This window comes from Merops nubicus, unplaced genomic scaffold, assembly GCF_000691845.1.
Source record: "Merops nubicus isolate BGI_N331 unplaced genomic scaffold, ASM69184v1 scaffold3342, whole genome shotgun sequence".
Lineage (NCBI taxonomy): Eukaryota > Metazoa > Chordata > Aves > Coraciiformes > Meropidae > Merops > Merops nubicus.
In genome coordinates this window covers 27,841-49,221 of record NW_008591395.1, presented here as the reverse complement: position 1 = coordinate 49,221, position 21,381 = coordinate 27,841, and the positions used below count along the sequence as shown (strand labels likewise).

Genomic DNA, 21,381 nt, shown 5'->3' with positions numbered 1-21,381 from the left:
CCTACTGTTTCATCATCTCTTAAGCTGGCTCCTAAATGCCCCTTGCTCACTGCTCCTCATTTCCTCTCAAACTCACTGTGCATTTTTGCTGCCCACCTTGCCCTGTGCAGCCTCTCCAGCCCTGTGCCGAGGGCTACACCAGGTCCCCTCCTCACACCCACGGTGGCAGCACGTCCTGCTGCTGTCACCTCCACTTCCAGAAGCCTTGGTCATGAAGGGGATCTCTGGTGGCAAGAGACAGAAAGTACTCATTATTACTGTAAAGTATCTGATTCCTTTGTTAAGCTTGCTGTTGAAGTCTCATTAATTGCAGAATCCTGTTCTTGTTATTAAAATAGTAAGAAATCCATTTACTGTGCTTTTAAATGGACAACCACTTCTGGGTTTGCTGGGACAGGTGCACACTGACTGAAGCACAGGCTGTGGCTAGAGCAGGAATCAGAGATGGGAAACGTCACACGTGAAATCCATCTGCTACTGAATGGGACAGCTGTTTTTTGCAAACTTTTCTAGATTTGCCCAGGGGTGTTTTAATAGCCAGAAGTAATGGGTTATTTATTGTTCTCTGGAGACTATTCTTTCTTTCAATAATCTGTTATAAGATAGGTTCCTCTGGTAGTTGAGCTGCATCGTAGCTTTACAAATTTTGTCTGTAAACTTCTTTTTACCTGTAATATACTTATTTTGTTTTCATTTGGAATAAGTTATCCATCAAATATTTAATCAAGATTAGTTACCCCCTTACTCTTTTTGTCCTGAGCTTTCTCTGTCGTGGAGCATGTGCTTCTCTGGTTTTGCAGAGAAACTAGGCAGATTTTATATTTACTTACGTGTGTGTCTCTATATGGTTATATAAAAACAGGTAATATTATTCAGCTTGAATAATGGAAAGTGGGGCATAATTTTTGCTTATAGATAGGCAAAGACATCTTTGTAAGCCTCCTTAGTTGCTGCTCTGTTACATACAATCCTGGTCAGCCTGCTGTAGGAGGCCCTGCTTGAGCTGGGAGCTGGACCAGGTGCTCTCCCAGGCCCCTTCCAGCCTCAACCATTCAGTGACTGTGATCATCTCAGCTGACATCTGGTTAGAAATATATCTGTTCTATGTCAGAAGGGTTCTTCTGTAGGTCTTTGTAATTGGCTTCCCATTTAAACTAATATTTCTTTTTTTTTTGTTTTCCTCTTCCTTCTCCTTATTTCTGTCAGTCACGTCAGCAACACTCTGTTGTAAATACAGTTCCAGAATTGTTCCACTTCTAACAGTGGTTTACTTCTTAGTAGTTCTAACTAGTATCTAATTAGAACTCTAGGTACTAGAGTTGTCCTATGGATGAATAACGAATTCTAAAATACCTCTAAATTGTTCTAGTGTTTAACAATAAGCATTTTGCTTGAGAAGCTAAAGAAAGTGGAAAAATAGAGATACTAGTGACTGAGATACTAGCAAATCTCACCCATCTTTTATTGTCTGTCATTTCAGTCATCAGAGCCAAGAATTTAGGGGTTTTTTTACCTTTTGTACATTATTTGAAATGAGAACACACTTTGTATTTCTTAAATATGCATTTAGAAGAACATAAACAAAAGCAAAAAACCCCAAGGACAAAGAGATAAAAATAGTTTCCCATTTTTTCAGTGGGATTGCTGAGATGGTTGCTGTCTTTTGTTTGCTTTTTGAGCAGTCTGTCTGGAATCAGTGGGCACTTGGAGTACAGGGATATACTGCAGGCTGAGGTTGCCAGTGCAGTCGAAACAGATGAAAGAACAAAATCCCTTTTTTGGCTCTGGCCATGTACTCGTGGCCATCTGCTCCATTAAGGACCAGTCATCAAATCTTTTGGATTTAGTAAAGCACTGACAGTCTCCACCTGGCGTCTTAGCTGTTATTTTAAGAGGAGCCTGTCTTTGGATTTACTAACCTACATAGATATTATTTTTTACTGTTTCAAGTTCTTATACGTTAGGTATTTTGAAATGCCGCCATCAGATTACATTATACCAGGTGAAATTGGATTGCAGTATTAACACTATTAGTATCACCTTTTGATGGACTGAATACATCTGAACCAGTTGTGTAGCACATCAACATGCATATTAATTGTCCCTTCTGTGATAAGGAGTGCAGGCTGTGGGTAAAGGAAAGCTCTCCATGGTTCTTCTGCAACGTGATCTGATGTCTGCTAATGTTAAGTCCCTGTGTCCTTGAGAGCTAGAAGCTAAATAAATGAACTTTTCCTTTGTCATTAGTGGTATGAAGTTTAGTATGAGCTGGATATAGGTCTGTAGTGGTTTCAGATGTCAGAATTTGGGAATAATGCTATCAGGTAACAGTTACCAGTTATTTGAGAATAGTGCTGTCAGTTAATAAGGCTATGGGTTAGTTATCAGTTAGTATCAGATTCTGGTGTTTATTTGTGGCTAGAACTATTGCTGTCTCCTTTTCAAGGACACACAGGTGAGATCCTTCCACAGGTGAGTATAATGGGACACTCCTTAAAACTGGCACAGGTTGCAAACAGTATTCTTCCTTAGGGCTGGAGGCATGTTGGATGGGTAAAGGTGTTCAGGACAGGATAAGTCCGTTAATATTTATGTGTTTAAAAACTGAATATAGTTGAGTTAGCGCCATGTGACAAGAACTCAGTTGGTTTACATGTTATTTTTTTCAGTATAATTTACTTTCCAAATTATTAATAATTTCAAGTATGTGTTAAGCTGAACTACCAGTCCACATCAAGTCATTAACTGACTGTTAAACAACAAGGCAATACCCTGATTTTTCAAAAATCTGAATATTGGAGATATATGAAAAGATGGCAAATAGAACAGATGTGGTCAGAGGCCACAGGACTCTTCTCAAGCCAGAAATCTGTAGCTATGAATTTATTTCCTTTGCTGCATAACTAATATTTAATAACTGAACCACAGATATTAAAGTTCTTTGTTAATTATGTATTGTAATAGTTTCTACCTTTCCTAAAGTATTTATTGTCTCATTAAACCCATTCCTATCATATTAAAATAAGTAAAATTAATCTATTTGTTCTGCCTCTCACTGACAGCTGCCATTTGCAAAAGTTCATTCTTATTTTACTAGTACTAGTGGTTGAGACTAAACTTTTGAAACTTAAATTTCTTTACAGAAATCATCTATGTATCAGTGAGTATAATCTTTTCCAAAACTGCTTTTTATTTACAAAACAGGAAAGCTCGGTGTAGGCTGTAGTTAGCTGTGTGAATGCTGTAGTGGATGTCCCTTTTCATCTGATACTTATGTAGCTGATAAAGAATTGTCTTTTTAATTGTTGTAATGTTCATAAACATTCTCATGAGTCCTCTTTTGTGTGATACATAGTATTCCACAAAGAGTAATTTAACAGCTCTTGATGTTAAAAAGCAAAAATGGTTAAATATGTATTTTTTGATGGTGCAATATAGTGCACATTTGTCTGATGCTAGGTACATAACACTGTGTTGTACTTTACTATTTAAGGCCTGATCTTGCAGATAGTTACAGGTATACTTATTATATGCACATTTGATTTTCCTGGTTAAATGGTTAAAGCTAAACTATGATCAGGGCTTCTAAACCTAAGTCCTGCGCTGTTCATGTTTTCAGATGCATTCCTTTCAGAACAGTGATCCCTGCTTGCCAGACACTTTCTCCTCAAGCCTTCCTTTTGTCTTTAGAGTGCTTCACTGTGTAACGTGTGGAAAAATAAGTGTACATTGTGTATAATGAATTGTGTGTTTCGGGATCCAATTATGTGTGATGAAACAGAGAACTATTCATAAAACTGTAACCAACAGGCAGGAAAGATTTTTTCATGCAATGCCTAAATCTCTGTTTTCTTTTTAGCCAACCAATGGGATCTTCATGAGTGCGTTTCTCATCGTTTTGCCACTGGAGTCCATGGCTCATGGGCTTTTCCATGAGCTGGGGAACTGCTTGGGAGGAACGTGCGTCGGGTATGCGGTTGTGATTCCCACCAACTTCTGCAGGTAGTTACCACGTCTTTCAGCTTCACTCTTAGCTCGTAGAGGCAAAGCAGTGCTGTTCTTGTATTTTTCAATAGTTAAATGCAAATTTAAACAACAAACAGAGTTTGTATTTTTCCTTCTCCTTCCATAAAGAAGGACTAACTCCAGCTCTGCTTTTTTTAATCTGTATTTAATATGCTTTTGGAAAGCCAATGACTGCTCTACACACCACTCCTTTGTAGGCAGATTCCACAGTCCGTAGCACACACAGAGGAGGATTGGGGCAGTTGACTGAGTGCAGATGTTGTTTTACATGAGAAGATTTAATAAACCAAACAGATCAGTTCAAAACGATTTCGAATTCTACTAAGTGAGATGTTGTCTATGTTTAAAGGACATTGAAATTAGGTTGGTGAGTGGACTAAATGTCAGTTATTATTATTGTGAATTGACAGCTGATTTTTGTTCCAGTGTAAATGTTACTGTATAAGAAATTCTTGGGGGTGGAGAGATTGAACTATTATTATTTGCCTATTTCTGTTCTTTTCTTGTAAGCTTTAAACTTGCAAATGCTACTTTAGCCATATAATTGCATGTTTTTTAAATGGTAAACAAGAATTATGTAAGTTACCTGTTTGAGTTAGAAGAGAAATGGAATAGTAAGTTGAAATTAAAGGCTTAAAAATAGAACCAACCAATTTGTGAGAACTGCCCAGCTTGAGCATGTGTGTGTAATGGATTTAGTGGATAGGGGGAAAAAAAAATAACAGGAAAGGAAACAGAAGGTATCGTGCTGATCTTAGATCACTGTATCTTAAATAGCATAAAATACTGTAAAAACTAATTTCCTGAGCTTCTGATCTCCAGTCTTCAGCTGTACATTCTTAAAAATATCCACATAGCCAGTTACCTTTAGGGATTAATAATTTTTCAAAATTTACATTGTCATATAAGTAAATTATTTCTGTTTCTATGGCAACAGTTTTTCTATATTACATTATACTAATCTGGCTTTGGCAGTTTACTCTAATATTTGAATGATGAGAGATTCTTGAGCAACTGACCAGGGCCTGAGTGAACTAAACTTTTTATTATCAAAGATTGACTGTTTCATTGACGGACCCAGTCTTCAGTTGCTGAGGCAAACAGCAACGATGATGTATTCAGTGTCACTGTGGTAGTGGAACATTAGTTTTCATGGAGGCACTAGCCAGGTGTGGAGGTGCAACATTTAATCAGACCAATAAAGAAACCAGGTAGTTTTACACACTGACTTGCAAACAAAATACGTGAAGAATACATACGTACGTGTGTTTGTATGAAAAAAAGAAACCGTATAGTAGCCCTGTATGTTAGGGAGCGTTTTGATTGCCTCGAGCTTAGTGTTGCCCTGTATGTTAGGGAGTGTTTTGATTGCCTCGAGCTTAGTGTTAGTAGGGGTAAGAATCAAGGGGTAGGCCAACGAGGTGGATGTCATGATGGGAGTCTGTTACAGACCACCCAACCAGAATGAAGAAGCAGATGAAATATTCTCTAAGCAGCTGGGAGAAGTCTCACAATCACTACCATTTGTTCTCCTGTGGTCTTCAGTTTACCAGATGTCTGCTGGAAATACAATACAGCAGAGAGGGAACAGCCTAGGAGGCTCCTGGAGTGTGTGGAATGTAACTTTCTGACACAGCTGGTAAGTGAGCCAGCTAGGGAAAGCTCCCTGCTAGACCTGTTGTTTGTGAACAGAGAAAGACTTGGGGGTGATGCTAAGGTTGGAGGTTGTCTTGAGCAGAGTGATCATGGATAGAGTTTTCAATTCTCAGAGAAGGAAGGAGGAGAGTCAACAGAACTGTCACCTTGGACTTCCAGAGGGCAGACTTTGACCTGTTTAGGAGTCTGGTTGACAGAGCCCCTTGGGAAGCAGTCCTGCAGAGCAAAGGAGACTAGGAAGGCTGGACATTTTGCTTAAAGGCACAGGAGCAGGCTGTCCCAATGTGCTGAAAGACGAGCAAGTGGGGAAGACCAGCCTGGCTGAACAGAGAGTTTTGGCTGGAACTCAGGAAGAAAAGGAAAGTCTGTGGCCTATGGAGAAGGAGCAGGCCACTCAGAAGGATTACAAGGATATTGTGAGTCTGTGTAGGGAGAAAATTAGAAGAGCCAAAGTCCAGCTAGGACTTAATCTGGCTACTGCAATGAAAGACAGTAAAGAATGTTTCCACAAACACATTAACAGGAGGACTAAGGAGAATCTGGAGAATCTCCATCCTCTGTTGGATGTGAGGGGGAAACGTTGTGACCAAGGATGAGGAGAAGGCTGAGGTACTGAATGCCTTCTTTGCCTCAGTATTTAACAGTAAAATGACTTGTCCTCTGAGTGCCCAGCTCCCTGAGCTGGAAGACAGGGAGCAGAATGAAGCCCCCATAATCCAAGAGGAAATGGTCAGTGAGCTACTACACCACTTAGACACCCAGAACTCTATGGAGCCAGATGGCATCCACCCAAGGGTACTGAGGGAGTTGGCGGAAGGGCTCACCAAGCCACTTTCAATCATTTACCAGCAGTCTTGGCTAACCGGAGAGGTTCCAGTAGACTGGAAGTTAGCAAATGTGACACACATCTACGGGAAGGGCCAGGGGGAAAATCTGGGGAACTACAGGCCTGTCAGTCTGACCTAGGTGCCAAGAAAGGTTATGGAGCAGATCATCGCAAGTGCCATCACACAACTCGTACAGGACAACCAGGTGACCAAGGCCAGTCAGCATGGATTTATGAAAGGCAGGTCCTGCTTGACTAACCCGATCTCCTTCTATGACAAGGTGAACTGTTTAGTGATGAGGGAAAGGCTGTGGGTGGTGTCTGCCTGGACTTTAGTAAAGCTTTTGCACTGTTTCCCACAGCATTGTCCTGGAGAAAGTGGCTGCTTATGGTTTAGACAGGAATACTCTTTGCTGGATTAAAAAACTGTCTGGATGACCAGACCCAACGAGTTGTGGTGAATGGAGTTAAATCCAGTTGGTGGCCAGTCATGAGTGGTGTTCCCATGGGTTCAGTATTGGGGCCTGTTCTCCTTAATGTCTTTATCAGTGATCTGGATGAGGGGATCAAGGGCACCCTCAGTAAGTTTGCAGATGACACCAAGTTGGATGAATGTGTTGATCAGCTTTAAGGTAAGGAGGCTCTGCAGAGGGATCTGGACAGGCTGGATGGATGGACTGAGGCCAGTGGGATGAGGTTCAACAAGGTCAAGTGCCACGTCCTGCACTTAGGTCGCAACAAGCCCATGCAATGCTACAGGCTGTGGAAGGAGTGGCTGGAAAGCTGCCTGGTGGAAAAGGACCTGGGGTTTTGGTTGACAGCCAACTGAACTTGAGCCAGCAGTGTGCCCAGGTGGCCAAGAAGGCCAACAGCATCCTGGCTTGTATCAGAGATAGTGTGGCCAGCAGGACTAAGGAAGTGATTATGCCCCTGCACTCAGCACTGGTGAGGCCGCACCTTTAGCACTGTGTTCAGTTTTGGGCACCACACTACAAGGACCTTGAGGTGCTGGAGTGTGTCCAAAGAAGGGCCATGAAGCTGGTGAAGTGTCTAGAGGACAAGTCTTATGAAGAGCAACTGAGGGAACTGGGGTTGTTTAGCCTGGCGAAGAGAAGGCTCAGGAAAGACCCTATCACTCTCTACAACTACCCAAAAGATTGGTTGTAGGAAGGTGTGATCAGTCTGTTCTCCCAAGTAACAAGCAATAGGACAAGAGGAAATGGCCTAAAGTTGCACCAGGGGAGGTTTAGGTTGGATATTAGGAAAAATTTATTCAGTGAAAGGGCTGTAAAGCACTGGAAGAGGCTGCCTAGGGAAGTGGTAGAGTCACCATCCCTGGAGGGATTTAAAAGATGTTTAGATGTGATGCTGAGGGACATGGTTTAGTAATGGATTTGGCAGTGCTAGATTAATGGTTCACTCAAGGACCTTAAAGGCCTTTTCCAACCTAAATGATTCCATTATGATTCTAAGATTTTTTTTTTGTATTAGTAGGGTAAGACCACGTCCATATTTTCACTCACAAAACCTCTCTATGTCTGTAACTGAGCATAAAGCAGGCCAGTTTGGTACAGCTGTCAGTCATGCTCCTCATCTTTACCATTATTGTGTTGACTGAAGAGTGACAAATATATATCTTTTTCTAAAATGCATCCTGAAGAGCATTTCCCTAACTGGGTATCTTGCAAGACCAAGTCACTTATTTTTATAAGTATATAAATTAATACATATTTGCACATAGCAGATACATAAATTAAAAAAAAAAAATGCATTTTGGATCCCAGGGACTCTTTAGTTATGTCTGCATATTCATATACATACATACACAGATCTATATATACATGGGTTGTTCCATGGCTAGTTTGTCATTTTCTTAGAATTTTCATTTTCTAAGCTGTGAATGCTCTTACCTGAAATGCGTTTCTTGGGCTGAAAGGTCAGGCTCTGACCAGCACGTTCCTCTGTTTGTGAGTACCATACTGAGTAAAGGTGAGCACGTGCTGTCCCTGCCCTTCTGCCCAGCCGTGTGTGGAGAGGTGCCTGTCTGAGGGCAGCGTTTTCTCCAGTGGGACTCAGTGAAACTGTGGAAGCCTACCTAGCGTGTGCACATCGTGGCCCCTCTGTCAGCTCCAGGAATAGCATGGGGTTCAGCAAGGACTCTGCTTTGAAGTGGAGAAGTGTGACAGAAGGGAAGGGGAGATGGTGGTCCCTCACCCAGATACAGTATTTGGAATTGTTCATAAACTGTACATTTCAAGTCAGTTTGGATTTAGGACAGTGCTACTTCATAACAGGGAAAATATGCACGGGGTAAAAATCACCGGTTGCTGAAAGTTCACGAAGCAAGACATAATTCTAAATCATAATCGTAGCTGGTTTTCTTCTCTTCAGTCCTGATGGCCAACCAACTCTTCTTCCACCTGAGCACGTGCAAGAGTTAAACGTGAGGTCCACCAGCATGCTGAACGCCATCCAGAGGTTCTTCGCCTATCACATGATTGAGATGTATGGTTGTGACTACTCCACGAGCGGAATGACCTTTGACGCCCTGCACTCCAAGGTCAAGTCGTTTCTTGAACTTCGGACAGCAGACGGACCCAGACACGATACCTACATTTTATATTACAGTGGTCACTCACATGGCACTGGCGAATGGGCGCTGGCAGGTAACTGCTCTGGGGATTTTTTTTTTTTATTAATGGTTTTGGTATTGATAAACTTTCCAAATCAATTCTTTCTTTAAAAAAAATCATACTCTGTACCAAAACTTGGAAGATGTGGTCACATTTGTTATCTGATAGTCAAGAATGGCAAAGAGCCACTGCGAGCAGAAGAGGAGGAAAGGAAGGGGTAATAGAGCATGGCTGTGAGGAGGTTCAGAGGCTACAAGGGATCATCAAAATAGGCAGGGCTGCAGGCTAGGTACCTCTGCCCATGGAGAGAATGGAGAAATGCAGAGCCCCCTTTGGTACGCAGCTAAGTTGATGTAAAGCCCTTTCCTTACCTTGCCCTGTGTGACCGTCAGGTGTGTTACTGTGGGAGCTTCAGTGTCAGTTTTAGTACTTAGTCACAGTGATAAAATTCCTTTTGCAGCTGTTCTCTTAATTGTTGTCAGAATTGTCTAAATATTGTTGACCTCAACTGTACGCTTAAGAGTTTAAGCATGATTTCTTATTTCCCTGACAATTCAACAAAGCAACTTTAAAGATCACTTTTTATTTTCCCCAGAAAAGTAGAGTGGAAGTGACTCCCTTCTGCTTTAAAGACAGATTCCCTTGTATTTTGAGGAATGAACAAGCATAATCCCTTCCCATTGCCTGGACAAGGCAGAGCCAGCACACCTCATCCTGAGTGACTTACACAGTGTTCTGTGTCAACAGGGCTGTCCTGAAGGGCTGCATGAGTGTCCTGAAGATGTGCTCTGGTTTTTGTAAAAGAATAAGTAAAGAAATAGGAGACAGGTGTACAGTCCACTCTAGAAAAGCAGGTCTTCAAACATAACAGCAAACCTTGTATCATAAAAACAGCTACATTTTGCTGACATCCTAAGAGTTTGGGAGTGATTGTGAGACTGCAAAGACTACAAGGCTCTACAGAGGGGGCTGGTTTAATGTCTTAATACACTTCGACATTTCCCATGTTCCTGTCCTGTCATTGATCTCTTTATAACGGGCAGTTCTATGTCAGCTGTAGACTTGGGTGAACCTGCTGAAGTTTTCAAATCATTGGTAGGTTTAGCCAGTTCTGACACTGTATGGAACTGGGCTTCTGAGGTTGCTGTGTGCAAGAAGTGAATCTTCTGGTAAATACGCCGAAAATTTGTAGCTTCTTTTCTCCCTGGGACGGAATTGATTCTCCTTGGTAGCGCTGTGCCTGCGAGCTCCTGGCTGTTTGTCAGCAGCCTCTGTCCCCGGCCACCTGCTTTTCAACACCATAGGCAGATTTGAGCTTCACGTGTGGTCATGCTGATGTGTCCAGGCACAGGTCAGTTTTCACCTGGAGGCCGTATACCTGTTTTGGTGCTTCTCCATGCCTGAACTGTTACACCTGCCAAAGAACAATGCATAGTTGTTTTCAAAGGCTTCATCTGTATCAGTGATTTTAAAAACCTACAGCCGTACTCTGAGCTCGGCGTGAGTGATGTGCCACGGCGTACACCAGGGTGGCTGAATGACTTCTCCAAGAACAGGGTGGTCTTGTACACAAGAGCAGCTGCTGTCATGAGTCTTGCATCCTTTCTTGTGATTAATTTTAGATAAATGATGGGGTTGCAACCTGATACTCTTTCCAGGTAGCCCTGGTCCTGAGTGTAACTTGGAAGTATAAACTGAAAAGATGAAGGCTGTCAATTGTGTAATTGTACCATGTGTATTTCACCGTGGCATTTTGTGACAGATGGAACATTCGCTCGCCAGCTCCAGTAATGTGTACTGTCCTCTGACCTCTGGAGAGGATGAAGAGAGATAGCAGCAATGAAATACACCACTTGGATCTGATAGGAAAAGCAATGACTCGCTGCCAGCTTATGCTGTGCTAGGGCACAGCAGTAGCAGCATAGTCTTTGCTTCGTAATGACATTTTTTTAAGGAGGCTTACTGAATTTATTAGTTCACTAATGATGTTTCTCTGTTGTTGGAAGCTGAGGAGTAAACTGGTGCATAAAAAACTGTCAACTAGTCATGCATAAAACATGAGCAGTCAAACGACCTGGGAGGTCATGTTTTGTGAGCGAAGGCAGAGGCAAGAGCTGGGCTAATGAAACTTCATCTCTCTTGCTGAAGCTGTCCCCTTAACGGCCTGCAAAACCTACCAGAAACCCAGATGTGGCTGGACACATGGATTTCTAACACAGCTTGGTGCCTAAAATCTTGCTCTGGCTGTGAAGTCCGTATGATTGAGGTCAGTAGGGTTAGAAGCTGCGAATGTGTTTGTGCGTGTATGAAGGGTGAGCTGTTTTTCTTTGCACCTTTCTATCTGGTACTCTCTTGAAAAAAACAGCACCCCTACACAGTTATACTAAAATAAAGTTTATTTGTAAGCCTTTAAAACGTGAACAAATGCAGACATTTTTACTGCTAATTGTCGCAGAGGCTTACCTAGAAAAGGGAGACTGCTTCTACATAAGTCTGTTCTGTAAATACAGCACTTTGGGGATCATATACCAAGACAAATCATTACTGTAGGTTTGGATATTAAGATTTCTTTTGATGTTAAATTTTCTAGGTTTGCTTTTTTTTTTTTTTTTTAGGGAAAGTTGTAGCCATGTAATTCTGCCTCTGCTTTAACTGCAATAGCGTACTCAAAGCTTTAACTCTGAGCTGCTAATTCAAAACACTTTTGTCACCCCTTACAGGTAGAAATGTAAGTGCTGAAATATGCAGCTATTCTGTTTGAAATTCCTCTGTGCAGTTAAATTCCTACTAACAGGATTTTAAACACTGCTAAAATGTGCTTACATTCCACAATGAAAATAACTATGGAATTAAAATGCAGTTAAAATTACTTTTTTCTACCTTTTTTCTAAAAGCTTTAAATAAAAGCTTGCACATGTTAAAATTAGAGTGTTTTTATTGTAAATCTGTATCATACCTGCAACACCTAGATAGAGAAGTTCTTCATGTTAGGAGCCACTGTGGAACCAATGGAGATGAATTCACTTGTTTGCAGGCTTTTTGTTTTCCTTAGGCTCTCAAATACGTAGTCTGCCTTTCAAAGCTACGTAGACCCTGCAGTACCCATTACACTTCAGCAGAAGAACTCACTACAATAGGTAACTTGCTTTAATTACAGTCTGGGGTTTCAGAGTGTTGTTGGAGCAAGAGCTGAGATGGAATGTCTGAAGTTGGACACTCTAATTTCTTGTGTTTTCTGAGCTGATGGGAAATAAACATTGTGGGAAAATTCCCATGAGATTTTAGTTTCATTGAGTTGTAAATCCATAGCAATTTTATTTCCTTGAAGCTCTGAAGACAACTGTGTCTATAGAGTGAATCTCTCCATTTCTGGTCACACATGTTTTTCAGGCCAAAGCAATGGTTGTGCCTGTAGGTGGCTTTCTCAGTGTGCTTCAAAACTTAGTATCTGTTGTATTTTGAAGTCCTCTCTTTTCCTTAAAAGAGGACTCCTACACATTTAATGTTTTTTAAACTAGTTTTCTAATCCTTTTTTTTTTCCCTTAAAATTTTCAAGGTTTATTACAAAATGAACTCTATTTCAGGTTTTCTTTCGCTGTTTAGCTATTTCCAGATTTCTTCAATAGGCTGTAAATTCTTTCATTCTGTTAAGGAATTCCTTTTATCTTTTAAATCAAGAGTGAGTTAATTGCCTCATCTGCCACAGCAAGTCAGTTGGAATCCGTTAACACCTCTCTGGAGATCCGTAACATCTACAAACAGGGAGGATCAGTTGAAGACTTGTGTAATATCTGTCCAGGTTGTTTAAATAAGGGTTTCTTGGAACACGATGTCAAAATTGTACAGAGGTTTTTGTGTCTTTGTCCTAATATTAAGTCTTTCTTTCCCTTGTGGTAGGGGGTGATGCTCTACGACTTGACACACTGTTGGAGTGGTGGAGAGAGAAGAATGGCACTTTTTGTTCTCGACTCATCATCGTTTTAGACTGTGAAAACTCTCAGCCTTGGGTTAAGGAAGTAAGAAAAGTAAACGATCAGTACGTTGCCGTGCAAGGGGCAGAAATGGCCAGAGTTGTAGACATCGAGGAAGCAGACCCCCCCCAGCTTGGTGACTTCACCAGGCAATGGGTGGAGTACAACTGTAACCCCAACAGCAGCATCAGCTGGTGTGAAAAAGGGCGCACGGTGAGAGCGGCGTACGGAGTGTCGAAGCACTGGAGTGACTACACCTTGCACTTGCCAACGGGGAGCGACGTTGCCAAGCACTGGATGACGTACTTCCCTCGCATCACCTACCCACTGGTACATTTGGCAAACTGGTTCTGCGGGCTCAATCTGTTCTGGGTCTGTAAGGCATGCTTTAGGTGCTTGAAAAGACTGAAAATGAGCTGGTTTCTTCCCACAGTGCTGGACACAGGTCAGGGTTTCAAACTTGTCAAATCCTAATTAGCAACCAAAGAGAAAATGGGGTGAGAGCTCTGGGAACTTTCTCACTGTACTGTACTTACAACTTTTTATATTACTATTTTTCTCTGAAAAAGCCTGCTATGTTCCCTTTATTCAGCTCTTTGAGCAGCTATAGTATATGCAACAGTTAGAAACTGCCATCTTAAGCAGATGAGGGTAGGACTGTGGTATTTGAGTTTTGTTACTGGTCTGTATGTACATATGTAAGATACTTATTTAATACGGCCACGTGTTTTAGAGACAGTTCACGTGTTCCTGTTTGTTACTTAAAGCAGCCTTTGTTCAGAGCCACCAGCTTGATGGACGACGGCTCCTGGGAGTGTCACAGCATGCTTATTTGTTATGTCTATCCACTGGAAGGTTCAAGTACAGGAAAGGAACCAAGCTAATACTCAAAGCAATTTATATGTCCTTGAAATTATATGGTGGGGTCAAGGGTATTATTAAACAGCACTGAGCCAAAAAAAAAAAAAAAAAAAAGAAACAAATGAATAGCCATTGTAGGTAAGCAGGTACTGAGAATCTTTAGTTTTATTTGCTTTTACATCTCCAGCCCCTGCCTCGGTTCTACTGCCACCAGTGGAAATTTGCCACAGAAAACAAGGAGATCAGGCAACTGTCTAAGGCCCTGATGCTGCTTGGACAATGTTTGCTGAACTGCAGTTTTAAAAACTTTCAGTGTTACATTCAAAATTCATTATCTTATGGGAGATTTATTTTTTTTTTTTAGTATTCCCAGTAGTTATTATTTCATATGTGGAATTACAAGTGCACTGAGCATTTTTCCCTCACCTTTTAGGGCAGTTCTGTCTTTTCCAGACACTAGTTTGTATTTTGGAAAACTATGCTGAAGAAAGAAAAATAAACTCCAAGGAATTTAACAAAGTACATAATCCACAGAAAAAAAATTTGGGAGATTTATTTTTTTTTTTTTAGTATTCCCAGTAGTTATTTCATACGTGGAATTACAAGTGCACTGAGAATTTTTCCCTCACCTTTTAGGGCAGTTCTGTCTTTTCCAGACACTAGTTTGTTAAATTCCTTGGAGTTTATTTTTCTTTCTTCAGCATAGTTTTCCAAAATACAAAGAACATAATTCACAGAAAAAAAAATAGAAATACAAGTGTTGCCTTGCTTCCATGTTTATCTGAAGTCTTTGCGGTGCCTAAGACCTTGATTCTGTTCAATGCCGAGTACAGGATTGGACCAATGAGTTAATTATCTATTAAAAGCAGGAGCAGAGTTTGTCAGACAGAGTGGCTTTTTACTTTAGGGAAGGAGCGAGTCCCGAGTATTCGCAGCCACAAGATTCTAATCTTAATCCTTCCACTTACAGAGCTGGATGGTGTGGTAGAAATCTTGTCCCAGCCTTTCCTCTGCAGTCAGAGCAGCTGCATAGCTGTCCAGTCTTGTTTTCTCAAGTACAGAAGATAAGGAGTGAGACAGTACAGTTTGTGGTGAGGTTTTTTTGCATATGTCTGTGCAATCCAGTAGACCTAGAGTTTACTTTTTTCTGTTTCCATCAGTATTTTATTAAAAAGGTTAGACTTTAGCTGATATTTGGCTACAATATAACTTACTAATTTTTTTTTTTTTAATTTAAATACATGAAAATATTTTAGGAGCCCTTTAAGTGTTTGCCATTGAGGGTTTTTCTAATTCCATTTGAAAATCTTAGCCAGCTCTAGTTAGAGAATCTGCTAATACTGATACGTGTTACCTGTGAAGAGTTGAGTAACCCCTGAAAATAAAATGTGTGATTAATTTATGAGATTTGCAATAGCTAGAGGAATTTGCACCCACCATCTTCAAAATGGTGATTTTTTTGTAGGATTTACAAGTGACAGCCACTAAGTTACTCCATTTGTGTGTGTGTTACACAACTTTATTTAGCAAGACTCCACCCCTCCACACACTTTGGTTTTATCCATCCCCTTCCATAAAGTGAAAATGGAGTAAAGAAATCAGAAATGAGATGAGTTCTCCTACCAAGACTCGGTTCTGTTGGGTCTTCTCTAAGTGCATGCTGTGATTGCAGCTCTGTCACGGGTTGGAGAGGTGGCTGTGCTCAGGAAGGACAGAGGGTAATCACACCATCCAGCTTCACCTATCCAACTTAAGTTCCTAATGTGGGAGCTTGAGGTAGGAGTGGTTTCATTTAAATTGTCTGAAAGCTAGACACGTGAGTCTATGCTAGTGAGCTGAAGTGCTCTACTGCTCATTCAACAAAGAGAAACAAGTATTTCTAGAGGAACACTCATTTGATCTGTATTTTAAGGATGCATTTTCCTGTGATTGTGCCTATTAGATTTGTGTTGGATTTGCTTTCATATGTCAGAGGTCAACCAGATGCATCCTTTATGTCTGTTGAATAACCTTAGAGCACATCTGCTCTAAGTCATCCTCCGGAGACCGAGGTGGGTACATAAGCTCCTTGTTGAAGCACATAAATTGGATACTTGAAGTTAGGCTGAACAAGCACTCACCGGGTTATAGAGAAGCAGTGCTGCCTCCTCTGCAGAAATCATTTTCAGCCATTTCTAGTCAACAACCACTAAGTACAGAGAAAAAAGATTATATAGAGGGAATCATTTGGTTGGTAAAATCACCACTATTTTGTCCACTGTTTCAGTAAAGGTTCATCTGAGTGCATCATAAACTGGTCCAACCTGAGCACTGGAAATTTTTAACGTAAGTCAGTCCCTGTAAAGCAAAACCGTAGTACCTGATAGTCACCCTCTGAACATTTGGAAGTCAAAAAGTGAGTCCTTTCTGTTTTGGGAAAGCTTTGAATATCAACCGTAACACTTCTGCTAATTATAGTGGGGGTTAAATCTTACTCTGTACCTGCTACTGTTACATTTTTATGGAGATCTTCTGTGTCTTTCTTCTTGTACATGGAAGGGAACAGGGAGGTATTCGCCTTCTGACCTGTCCTGGGACAGTGAGCAGCATCTGCTCTGCAGCACAGTGGGGGCCCTAGCTTTGGGCAGAACAAACACAACACTTGGTGCTCATCTTTTGCCTCTGTTTATTAAATGGTCTCCAGCTTACTTATCAAAGTGTTGGATTTTCTCAAGGATAGACCAGGTGATATTTAGAAGCTTGCTGTAAGTTAGATAAAGAGTCAGCTAAAAACATAGCAAAAAAGTTTATTTGCAAAACTAATCACGTTGCCAATTTGTTTCAGTTTTCTCAGTTAAAGAACTAGTTTTCTGAATTTGAAATGGTTTTAACATGAGCCAAGGTATTCCTACATTTGACGTTGTGGTTTTTAAACAGCATGGTCAAAATGCTGATTTAAACTGAAAGAAATGTTTACAGCCATTCAAACTATGAGGCCTTTTGGAACAAAGAGACTGTCTTGCATGTTTCAAAACACAGTTAAACCAGGTCTGTGGGAAATGAGCCTCAGGAATTCAACAGCATTCATTCTCCACTTCTACACTGGCTAATATCAAAGTGTCCTATCATGACCCACGTTCCCAGGTGGAGTTTTTCTCCAGCTCCTGGTGCTCGTGCATCTCCACGGGTCTCTGCTCAGCCCCGGGCGTGTGCCTAGGAACAGCTCACCAGGAGCTCCTGCTCCCAGTGAGGAGTTACCCCTCTGCTGTTCCTTCTGTGACATACAGGGGCAACACCTGAAAGAGAAATTTAATCTAATTCCAAAGAATGTTGCATATGCTATCAGTTACATACAAGTTGTTTTTCTTTAGTGGTAACATGCTTACAAGTTCTCTGGATGGAGAAAATATAATTTTTTTTTAGAGGCTTGTCTCTGTACTGTATATTCAGACATTTTACTATAAAGGTTGCTATAAATGTATATCACAGTAGTAATTTTATGTTGACTTTGTTTCATTTACCTCCTGTATAGTATCAGCTTTGCTGAAACATGCACTAAGTCCTACAAATTGAATTCCTTTTAAAGACTTACAACTGCAAATTCACAGTATTTTTCTCTGAGCAAGTATTGGGGAAAAAAAGCCATTCTTCATTTTTTTGGCACTACTAGAGTTAGAGATTAGCAGTTCCTTACGCTTTGCCTTGTGATTGTTGTCCAGCCTTGGTTCAAGTTTTTCCCAGAAATAATTTCTTCACCTTTGTTTTCACTTTATTTTGCAAAGGCATAATTAACGCTGTGCTACCTGTAAACACCTCTGTTGCCAGCCATAGCCAATGTAACTGGGTTAATTTTCTTGTTTATAAATACCTTTCTGTGGGAGGATTTTTACTGATCATACCTATTTTAGATATGTACAAAGATTTTTTTGTGTGTGTATTTGTGATATTAAATATATTTTGCTGGTTTGGATGCTCATTTCCATGTCATGTTTTTGTTTATGCCTTGATCGCTTCCCACATTCTGTGCTCCCTCTTGAATTACGTTTGTTTTCTGTACAGCTTGTTTCAGAGGTTTTTTTTTTTAGCTAGAAATTGCAAAGAGTTTACTGAAAATACACATAAGAGTTATTTGTAATTTAACAATTTAATAGAAATGAGAAATACTGGCTCAAATTATTAATACTGTTCACCTTGTGTTTTTTTTTATCACTTAGTCAACAAGCTAGCAAAAATGTTTCTATTTTGAGACGTTATAGAAACTTAATTGAAGACTTCATTTACATGAGTATTTGTGTTTAGTTACACTCAGCATCTCTGCTAGGATTGAGTTAATGGAAGGTTCCTGTTGAGTGAGATCAAGCCATTGACTAGCCAAGTACAATGAAGATTTAGTGGCATTTTTTCCTTTGGGCTTTTTTTTTTTTTTTTAAAACTGAAGGAATTTGATTTTAAGTCATCCTTCTAATCTGTGATTGAATCCATTACTTTTTCAACCTGCCCATCAGTGTTCCTTTTTTATTAAATCTCTGTAGATCCCTTTTGCTCAGTCTCAAAATTCGGGGGTAACCCTGGAGAGCAGCAGAGCTCACCTGCAGCACTGCCCTGCCACTGTTCTAAGTCTCTTCAAACGGCATCGGGCAACCCAAGGTACGTCTGCATCCATGGCACTGGGTTGGGGGGTTTGGAAAGAGGTTTTGCTCAACTTCTTCAGTGACCTAGGAAATAAAAGTCAGTGTAAATAGCCATATGAATGTTCAGATTAAGTTTCCTCTTAGGTGCTGTTATATGTATAGAATGCTGTTGGAAAACAAGTGTAGCAGAAAAATTTACGCACATTGATTTGGAGCAAGAAGTGCCTAAAGGCTCTGATCAGTGTCACCTGCTGCACCAGCACTGCGCTCACAGGGTCTCCGGCGGTCCTGAGTACATTGCCCACCACCACTGTGGAGTAAAACACACGTGCCGTTACTGCTGCATTACACTGGAGACCAGAGAGGTGGGCCCAGTAAAGGCCCTCAGTGTTACACAGCTCACCTCTAAAGGTGGAGGCACACAACCAGATGCACACCTTGGGCATTTCTGAAGGGCTGGTCAGCCTGCAAGGCAACAGTCAGACTCGTGGGGATCCAAAATAGGAAGCTATTCCCAACAGGTGCCTGCAGCAGCCAGCTGCTCACAGTTCCTGACACAAATTTAGAATTTCACTCATCAGCACTTAATATCTAGTAACTATGTAGCTACTTCAAGCTGTAGCGAAACACACCTGGCTCTTGCCTGGGATACAACTCTGTGCAGAGCTAGGGAGCTGCCAGTGCTCACTCATGCTCCTGCTGAAGCCAGTGGAGATAGACAACCAGCTCTGGTGGTTACAGACAGTTCTGTAGTTAACAGCTGCTAAAACAAGTCACCATGAACCTGACTTGGCCACCCCAGCAATGCAAAGCCAGGAGACTGTGAGGCAGTCTGTGTCAGGAATACAAAACAGCCCACTGGGTTTCCTTTGCAAGTCAAAGAGAACAGCCTAGTTCAGGGTTTGGCAATAGCCAGAAGTAGAAACTTTTATCAAAAAAATGTTTGCTTTATAAATTGTGTATCAGGTCCCTAGATACCGTCATACTGAGTACATGATAAATGCATAAGAGATCCATTAAGAGAGACGGGGAGGGGGGAAAACCTGACAAATTAGTTTTATATAGCTGAAAGCCCTTAAGATTTCTTCTGCCTTGCAAAAGAGAGTGAAACGATTTTTATCCTTAGAGAAAGGTTACTTCTTTTCTCAGGATGGAAAGGGCAGAAGAAAAGGAAGAGGGGAGAAAAGAAAAAAAGCCAAGAGGAATAGAATACTATCAGAAAGGTCAGATGCGGTGCTGTGGCCAGGAAAATGGGATGCACAGACCTGGAACCAGGGAGAGGCTTCAGAATTGGCCAGTTTTGTTTCTTACAGAAGTTGTCCATCTGAGTGTACTATCAGACTGTCTTACCTTCCAAAACGAGGCAGCGACATCCAAACTGCCTGCAGGGCACATCCCACTGCAGCTCCCAAGCCCTGCCAGGGAAAGCTTGTTGGCCTGGCCAGAAGTGTGCTGTGGCCCAGCCTAACAAACAACAGGAGAGACAGGAAAGTTTCCATTCTGGGCTCGTATCTTGGTGCCATTTAATTTACCATTTCAAATATGTCCTCTAAAATTATGATTATTATGGTTTTCATTCAGTGCCTGAAGACAGATAATGCTGTACAGCTGCAGCTGGCCAAGTAAGGGGGGCTCCTCTAGTACAGAAGCAACAGCGGAGGTTACATACCCTCAGGCACGTTCCTACAGCAGTGCTGGTGAAGGAAACCTCTGCTGCAGCACTGGAAAAGGTTCCCTGTCCTCTGCCATTGCTAGTGAGGAAGATGTTCAGTGCACTTAAGCCAGATCTCCACCTCTGTTTCAGTTTTACTCTCAGGTGAGTCTCCAGATGCTTCTCTGGATGAGAAAATATGGTACCTTCCTGGATGAATTTGAAGCAGGTTTCTAATATCCAAAATTACTCAGCAAAAGAAACTGTTTAAAGATTGAACATATTCTGGTAAGAGACTTGGTGAATGCAGACAGAATACGGCCCTGGCATGCTTGGCCGAGGTGTGTGAGCTGCAGAAGGACAGAAAGCCCTATAAAGGAACCACATCCTGCCTGTCTTGCACCCAGATGTACCGCAAGACTGCTCGATTTAGGGCAGAAAGTCTAAATGTTGTAATGCCTGCTTCTCTGGCATTTAGGTGCATAAAAATAGTAAAACTAAGATAACTACCAGGAAGGATTCAGATGACAGACCTCCAGCGTACCTCATCTACAAACACATTAAAGCGTGACAGACCAGCAGCACTCAAGGAGTTTGCCCCTATCTGGTCAAGCCAGAGCAGACTGGTTCCACCCACAGACAAGAGAAAGTAACATAAAATCCTGATCTTGCTGCACAGCAACGGGCACATAAACATCAGTTAGCTCTTGGGGATTTGTAATAGAAGTACAGAGTCTTCAAGGCATCTCCAGTTCTGGGTAAGCAATTTGTCCTGCTGGACAAATGACAGACTTAAGCTTAGTAAGCCTGGGGCTCCTGGGAATCTACTCCAAGGTTTCTAATGCATATTACAAAATTGTGCCATTTAGAGACAAACTCTGTGAAGGGGGAAAAAAAACCCAGAACCCAACCATCTGACAAGGTAGTCCATCCCTGGCGTTCATGGCTGTGTGTCAGCTGCCCTGTGGCTCTTCTGAGGAAACAACAAAAGGAATGGGTGGTGGCCGGGAAATCGCTGCACACAGCGAACTGTTGCCACTGGAAAGTTAACAGCTCCCTCTTTCACTTGTGCCCACCCTGGCGAGAAGGTTTGTTGGTCATTGTGTGATGCTAGATATCATGTTGCAGCTGGACTACTGTTACCATA

General features: G+C 41.4%; 1 protein-coding gene across 1 annotated transcript in view; it reads left to right on the top strand.

Annotated features, from left to right (window-relative positions):
- Positions 1-13,586, top strand: part of TMEM168 (transmembrane protein 168) — a 20,772-nt gene extending 7,186 nt beyond the window's left edge. The window contains exons 2-4 of the mRNA XM_008950231.1: positions 3,860-4,002; positions 8,900-9,174; positions 13,039-13,586. Coding sequence (XP_008948479.1) covers positions 3,860-4,002; positions 8,900-9,174; positions 13,039-13,586 — 966 coding nt within the window. The remainder of the gene's footprint in view (positions 1-3,859; positions 4,003-8,899; positions 9,175-13,038) is intronic.
- The last annotated feature ends 7,795 nt before the right edge of the window (positions 13,587-21,381 follow it).